This window comes from Taudactylus pleione, unplaced genomic scaffold (assembly GCF_031769625.1).
Source record: "Taudactylus pleione unplaced genomic scaffold, aTauple2 ptg000032l, whole genome shotgun sequence".
Taxonomy (NCBI): domain Eukaryota; kingdom Metazoa; phylum Chordata; class Amphibia; order Anura; family Myobatrachidae; genus Taudactylus; species Taudactylus pleione.
In genome coordinates this window covers 31,496,024-31,504,340 of record NW_028284434.1, presented here as the reverse complement: position 1 = coordinate 31,504,340, position 8,317 = coordinate 31,496,024, and the positions used below count along the sequence as shown (strand labels likewise).

General features: G+C 46.2%; 1 protein-coding gene across 1 annotated transcript in view; it reads right to left on the bottom strand.

The window, feature by feature from the left end:
- Positions 1-1,235: 1,235 nt before the first annotated feature.
- Positions 1,236-8,317, bottom strand: part of DNAAF5 (dynein axonemal assembly factor 5) — a 72,151-nt gene continuing 65,069 nt past the window's right edge. The window contains exons 11-13 of the mRNA XM_088451976.1: positions 7,756-7,912; positions 7,122-7,313; positions 1,236-2,046 (exon numbers count right to left, since the gene is read on the bottom strand). Of these exons, the coding sequence (XP_088308102.1) occupies positions 1,895-2,046; positions 7,122-7,313; positions 7,756-7,912 (501 nt within the window). The 3' untranslated portion in view covers positions 1,236-1,894. The remainder of the gene's footprint in view (positions 2,047-7,121; positions 7,314-7,755; positions 7,913-8,317) is intronic.

Genomic DNA, 8,317 nt, shown 5'->3' with positions numbered 1-8,317 from the left:
GGGAAGCTAATCTTCCCGTAGCCGCCTATATCAGAGGGACCTCCTGGTCCCTCTGCATCACAGGATTCTCCTCCTGTGTGTCCCGATCACTGTGGCCAGCAGTGATCGGGCAGCGGGCGTGACCCCCCTTCCCTGCGCGGCTGCCCTGCTGTGTCCCAGGCCTGGGCAGCCGGCGGGATCCCCTCCCCCTTGTCCCCGCCAGCGTGGCATTGACTTCTAGAAGCAGCACCGGCGGGTTGTTAGCCGCGGCTGCTGCTCTGTTTCCGGGGAGTGGGCGGCTAGCCCACCCCTTCCTTCACCGGCGCTGGCTGGCAGTGGCTGCCGGTCACATCCAACTACAGGAACCGCAGCTGCGGCTCCTGTCAGCCACGGCTACCGCTCTGTCCTCGGGGAGTGGGTGGCTAGCCCTCCCCTTCCTTCACCGGCGCTGGCTGCCGGTGACATCCAACTACAGGAGCAGCAGCTGCAGCTCTTGTCAGCCGCAGCTGCTGCTCTATGCCTAGGGAGCCAGCGGCTAGCCCAACCCTAACGTCAGCGGCGCTGGCTGCCCCTATCAATGCCACCGAAGCAGCAGCCGCAGCATCATCGGCGGCTGCTGCTCTGTTCCCGTCCCGCACAGCCGGCAGCACCTCATGCTCTTCTCTCCTCCCCCGGCCAGGTGATTACATAGTGCCCAGTCCCCAGCACCTCTTACTGCCTACAACTCCGCCCCTGTCCCGATCACTGCTGGACACAGTGATCGGGCATTGTACATGCCCACTCAAAAAAAAAAAAAAAATCACACAATCTATATACATAACACATATATATATACATACATGTGTGTGTGTGTGTGTGTGTGTGTATACATACATATACTGTGTGTGTGTATATATATATATATATATATATATATATTATATATATATATATATATAGATTGTGTGTGTGCAGCCCCCCAACCGCGGTCTCAAACAATCAATTGTTTTTATCGATGGTTGAACCCATCGGTCATCGATGGTACAGCTGTCAATGGCCATCACTACAGTATTCCATAAAAATGTTTATTTTTTATGGCATATGGTGGTTTTTTTTTTTTTTTTTAAATGCGTTGGATAAGTCTTAAAAAGATGTTCTTGACCTAATTCAATCATAAAAAAAACCTGACAATTTCGGAGCGGTTTTTGGAAAAAGAATTCGTCAGTTAAGTTGTTAAACAGTTTTAGTAAAACACAAATAAATGAATTATTCTGCCATAAGTGGAGGAGGATACAAATGTATTTTAAAGCAACTGTGGTTTCTAAGAATAGATTTGTTATTTTAATTGCTTAACGTTTATTTGTAACTCTTTAAATATCATTGATAACCTTCAGTCCTGGGCGTTGAAAAGGAAAACCCATTAGCCTATTACATGAAAGCAAACGAGCTACTTATAAATAGTCTTACACCCAGTGGTATAACAATATCGCGGTGGTTGCCTCTCAGAGCTCCGCTGCAGTCAGCCAACAACGAACACAGCGCAAGTGGAAAGCAAGAGGATGTGGGGTTAATAACAGAAACCAGCAGTTACTGTACAGTGGGAACTGTATTCTAAAATCAAAGTGGGCGTCGATCAGGAGTACAATGAATGGCACAAACCACGTCAGGCTGTTTATCAAATTATAATGTTACACATTTTAAAAATGTATTTATTTTAAAAATAAAGTTAAAGAAAATGTGGATTTTCCTTAATATCCTGGCTGACACTGGAAAGGCTTTAGGGAAAACCCAAGGGTATAATCCACATTTTGGACGTACAACATTGGACTGCTTGTCTTTTTCGTGGCCAAATAAAACACATCCATTACATATATAAAATTACATACTGTAACACTTGGGATATGGAACATATATTATTCGTAATAAAAATATGGGGCTACGTGGATCCTGATTGGCTGTTGTCTATATAGATCTGCATGTGCTGAAGAAGCTGATTACAATATGCCGGAGTCCTGTGTTTATGCTTCACAGCGCCAATCTCTTGCACCAATAGCGATGGGTACACAGCGCCTGCTTCTTTCAGAACGTCTGCAAAAAAACAGATGACAGTTTTCAAAAGCCGTCCTTAAATTATTGTATTCTTGTCCTATTTATATTACATCAAACAGTAACAGAAAGTTATTTTAGGTAAGTGTACATTCCACACGCAATCCGTTCCAAAGTCAAGAAGAAGATGGCAGATATTTATGATAATAGCATCTAATACAGGTTATAAGAAGGAATAAAAAAGATAATCTCTCTCAAGGATGAGGTTTCCATATATGTATATAAACTATACATAATGGTCTATGGGATACATTCACTTTGAAGCATCAGTTTTATTTTAATTGTCTGTCCGCTAAGAATATGGGGGAGGTGTATCAAACAGTGAAAAGAGTGGAGAAGTTGACCATAGCAACCAATCAGCTTCTACCTATCATTTTACCTTGAAGCGGATTTGGTAGCTATGGGCAACTACTCCACTGGCTCACTTTCCCACATTTTACACTGCTTGATACATATCCCCCTATATGAGACACTTAGGGCCTGATTCAGAGGTGCTCGCTATTTGCGAGCGCTCGCTCGCTCTGAATCAGGGCGGATTTTTTTTTTTTTAAATCCGCCTCCAGGCCGCTCGCATAGCTGTGGGTGACCACCCACAGCTTTTGCGAGCGGCCTGGCGATGGTCGCGATTATCGGGCTTGCGACAAGACACTTCTGGTAGGGTCTCGTTAACCGCAAGCCCGGGTGAACTTCACGAATGATGTCAGTAGGGCCGCCCACAAATGGCAGGCGTTCCTTCGGGAACGCCTCAGTTTGTCCAGCCCCCCCCCCCCCACGCCTACAAAACGGGGCGAGCTGTCGATCAATATCGACAGCTGCCCCATTTTGTAGCGAGCCCCGGAGCGAGTGGTTCTCACTCTGCGCACTGGGCCGACCATCGACCCGTTTGCGCACTCTATGTGCTCGCAAGTGGGTCTGAATCGGGCCCTTAGACACCAAGACACTGTTCCCTATACTAATGTCTAGTGCTTAATGTTGTAAAATGTTCAGTTATTAACTTGTACCAGGCCCAAGGTCTGATACACAGCTAGCTTTATTCTGCAAACAATTTAGGGTTAACAAGGTTAACACACTATATGCATGAAAACAGAATTAGGACTTTAAAATAAACTAACTAGCTAAACAATATTATGTGTATAAACATGAAACTGATGCAGAAAGGGTAAGATGCTGCCACCTAGAGTCACTTAGCTGTCACTACATGCAAACTGCTACAGTATGAAGACAAATGACAGTATGAGCAAATCAATGAATGAGTTAAGGATGAGGCAAATAGTGGATTTTAAACATTACAGAGTAAAAATAATTCACAGCAGAGCAGCTTTTTCTAATATAAGAAACTAAAATAAATTATTTATGGAACATCAATTGTTGACTTAATTCTTTCAAAGTGCTTTAATACCATGCCGATTTGGCAATGGAGAGGTTAAGAGACCCATTTATACAAGTCTGTCATAAGTTCTAGCTGTCATGATCAATTGAGAGTGTTAGACATGGGTACCATGCTAATAGGCCTATTACTTTCCTCATTGCACTCCATCACATTATGCCACTGTGATTTATGGACCTATGTACAGTCAGAAAACGCCCATACATCATTCGCTAGCAGGACAGACAGGCAGCAATCTGTACTACAGCCTGATAGGAAATCAAACATCAAAATTATATTAATCCAATTGGCCTTGTTTACAAATAGAAAAGGAAGTGTAACAGGTTACTGTGACGTGCATGGGAAATACAGATGTGCGCAATTAATACAAATCAAATTTAAAAAGATACATTTCATATACACGCAGCTAAACATTAAACCGCTATCTTATCAGACAACATGTCACTACACCTATATTACATTTACTTAGAGAACATTATGTAGACCTATATAAAGAGTCTGAGGACTGACTATACACTATCTTCCATCTAGGAGTATTAATGAGAGGGTAAGCAGTCGGGAAGCCGGCAGACCTAATCCCGACTGCCGGCTTCCCGACTGCTTAATCCCAGCGAGGGTTAAGTGACAGGCGTCTAAATCTAGATCCCGATCAAAGGGACGCCGGGCGTGGATAGCCGCGCTTAGGTTAGGTCTAGGGTTCCCGGGGGGAATTTAGGGTTAGGCACCCACCCCTGGAGGTTAGGTTTAGGCGGCGGGGAAGGGGGGGGTTAGGGTTAGGCACAGGCACCCCTAAGGGAGGGTTAGGGAGTAGAATTAGGTTAGTCAATACTTACCTTAGGACGATCAGGATTTCCTCCTCTGCCGGGATGCCGCTGTCGGGATTCCAACCGCCGGGCATGGGTCCGGTGGTAGATCATACTGATGCCAATGAGAGCGCCCCCTCTTTCCCCATGTACTGGCCAGAGCTTGGTCACTGCACTACTGATAAACATCATGTGACATCAAACTTCAGGAAGTTAGTAGCTTGTAGCATATTGGCTCTGAATGATCACATGGGATCATTAATGCACATCAGTAGCCAAACTAGGTAGATGAACCATTTTATAACCTATTTTAACTAGTTTAGCGTAATAACTTATTCAGGATGTATGATTACATTCATAGTATTAAAATGTAAGAAAGGTTGTGGAAAAGACTCCATCCCTGAATGCGGGAGCCATGTAATGGTGTAATGCTGCAGGAAAACAGTTTCTGTTATACGGGGTCTATAGTTCTACAACAGATTAAATTCAGCGCAATGCTGAACAGCACTAGGAGGGAGCTCCCGGAGCTATTCAATTCACTGCGCGGTTTGGTCTGACTAAAGGATTTCTTCTCGCACCCCATGAGGGAATTGGTATGAAATACCGATGGACGGGATGCCGACAGCAGCATCCCGATGGTTCAAATCCCGACAGGGGAACGGTAAGTAATGTCCCCCTGTCCTATTTGCCCCCTAACCCTCCTTTCCTCCACCCGTATACTAACCCTCCCTACCACGCACCATAACCCTCCTGGTAAGTGCCTAAACCTAACCCTCCGCCCTTGGTGCCTAACACCCCCCCCCCCCCTCCCGGCGGTGCCCGAGCCCAACCCCCCCTACCTGCAGCCTGATCCCAAGTCCCCCCGGGGCTGCCAAAACCTAACTCCTCAACCCCCCGCCACAGCTGATACTTACCTTAGCCCAGTGTCCTCACGATCGGAACGCTGTCTGCTGAGATCCCGGCGTCGGCATCCCCAGTCATGTCGGGACTTCGAGACCGATGTTGTCTTGGCGATCGGGGTTTCAGCAGACGGCATCCCAGTTGTTGGTATCACAACCGCATCCCCCCCTGAGGGTGCGAGAAGAAATCCGACAAAAGTGCTAGCTGTGCGCTGTTTTCTTGCTTAGCGCGGCGCTAACAGTCTCGCGCCCGACACTTTAGTCGGAGAATGTCGGTTCTCGCGGCTAAACACCCATGTTAAATCGAGAGAACCGGCTTTCTCCAACTTAACTGGCACCTGTCGCACCAAACAGTGCAGTGAATTGACTAGCTCCGGGAGCTCCCTCCGGGGCTATTCAGCATCACGTTGATTTGAATTGAGCCCCTAATAGCACTATTATTGTATTAGGAAGTTAATAACATTTATTTTAAAAGTGGGATTCTCTTTAAAGTCATTTGACGGGGTGATCAGGAGGGAAAGCGATTCATATGATGCTAATGAATGGAAGTTGTAGCTATTTAAAAGACACAGTGAAAATCAGATCAGAAGAAGGGATGAAAGTTATCACAAGCAGAGAATAATCTATGTGCAGAGAAAGAACATCTGTTACATGCATGTCTATTACCCAAAGGCTGATGGACAGCACGCTTTCATGTCCCCCAGCCTAAATGTTCTCTCTCTACCCTTTCACCGGTCAGGGCTCCCAAAACTTAGGCAGAAAAGGCTGTGCTAAGGTCATCAGGAGGAGGCTGTGCTAATGACATCAGGAGAAGGCTGTGCTAAGGTCATCAGGAGGAGGCTGTGCTAAGGTCATCAGGAGGAGGCTGTGCTAAGGTCATCAGGAGGAGGCTGTGCTAAGGACATCAGGAGGAGCCTGAGTTAAGGTCATCAGGAGGAGCCTGTGCTAATAACATCAGGAAGAGGCTGTGCTAAAAACATCAGGAGGGAGAGGCTGTGCTAATAACATCAGGAGGGAGAGGCTGTGCTAATAACATCTGAGGGGGGGAGGCTGTGCTAATGACATCAGGAGGAGGCTGTGCTAATAACATCAGGAGGAGCCTGTGCTAATGACATCAGGAGGAGCCTGTGCTAATGACATCAGGAGGAGGCTGTGCTAATGACATCAGGAGAGAGAGGCTGTGTTAATGACATCAGGAGAGAGAGGCTGTGCTAATGACATCAGGAGGGAGAGGCTGTGCTAATGACATCAGGAGGGAGAGGCTGTGCTAATGACATCAGGAGGGAGAGGCTGTGCTAATGACATCAGGAGGGAGAGGCTGTGCTAATGACATCAGGAGGGAGAGGCTGTGCTAATGACATCAGGAGGGAGAGGCTGTGCTAATGACATCAGGAGGGAGAGGCTGTGCTAATGACATCAGGAGGGAGAGGCTGTGCTAATGACATCAGGAGGGAGAGGCTGTGCTAATGACATCAGGAGGGAGAGGCTGTGCTAATGACATCAGGAGGGAGAGGCTGTGCTAATGACATCAGGAGGGAGAGGCTGTGCTAATGACATCAGGAGGGAGAGGCTGTTCTAATGACATCAGGAGGGAGAGGCTGTGCTAATGACATCAGGAGGGAGAGGCTGAGCTTTAAAAAGAGCCACATTGTACTGGCATCATTATGCTGACACCACCTACCACATGGTGGATGGGCATGCAGAAGGGCATCCTTAGATTGTTCTCTCCAAAAGATTTTTTGGCTTATTAGCAATAACTATCAAAATTCACCACAAACATGTGTCCTAATAACATCTCAGCTCCCTAGTGAAGTGACAAGCTGCTGTTCTTGCAGGTGATAGGTACACTACGTTTAACAAGAGGTTATAGGTAATATCCATAGGAAGGCCACAGTGCGTCTCTGTTATGTGTCTAATCCATAACACAGGTAAATACACCATAACATAGAACAGAAGAATCCCTCTCACCTAGTACTGTGGTCTGGATACTAGTATCAGGATCATCAAGATGTACGAGGAGTCCCCGGTATAAGAATTCCAGATGGCCCTTATAGGTGGTCCTCTCATATCGGTCATCGATGCATTTAAACCACAGACTCAGCGTTTTAGCGGCTGTGACCCGAACTTCATCAGAAGCATCATCGAGGCGCTTTAGAAGCTCTGTTAGGAACATCGTTTTGATAAAACTATTAAACAGACATCACATAGCCCAGATAACTACTATCTTGTGGGTCCCAATGCCCCTTCCCTGTGTCTCCTTCAGCTGCTGTGGGCTGACTGTTGGGTGCTTATTGCCATTTGCGGAGGACTATATATAGCAATGTGTTATTTATAGTAATTCAGGATGGTTGACACCAATTTATGTGCTTGTGGTACATCCATTGCTGTATTTTGTGCATTGTGACATTATGTTAGTGTCGACATAGGGAACATTGACTAAACATACTACACACGTTCTGCAGTTGTAAGTGAAAATGTTTAACATCCCCTTTACGTCTTAATGTCATAAATTGTATATGCAGCAATAAAACATCTGACCCAGGCATAAAACCTATCACCAGATAATACAGATATGCCGCAGATAACAGAAGACCACATATACCAGGGTAAATCTTGTTCAGGTTGTCTGGATCCAAGAGATGCTCACTGACTGCCAGGAGAGCCTTGACAATGCGACAGGACATCAGTCGGCTCATCTTTGAATCTTCTTCCAGAGTAACGAGCACTTGGGGCATCAGTACATCCACTACCTGGAGAATCTGCACATAAAGAAACAGCGATGCCAGTAAACACACAGGGCTGCACACAGCCTGGCTGCGATTACACAGTGCATGTAACTAAATGTGGTTATTTGCCCATACGTATCTCTGTGACCACTAGCACGCACCTGCACCAGTCCTATACCTGGGGCAAGAGACCAGTCCAAAATCCGCATACAAACTCTGCACAGCCCACAATTCCACTTACATGCCCTCACCAAACAGACTACCTTCAGGTGCCCTGTTGCTATTCAGTTACGTCCATCAAGCAGAGTAGTGTCAGGTGCTGGCAAGAAAGCAGTCAGGGGACCCATCAGATACTGTAGCATGAAACCCCGACATCAGGTCAGTTATCTTTTGGGATTTACTTGGAAACTTCCAGTTTTCACTGGAATTATCTTTTAG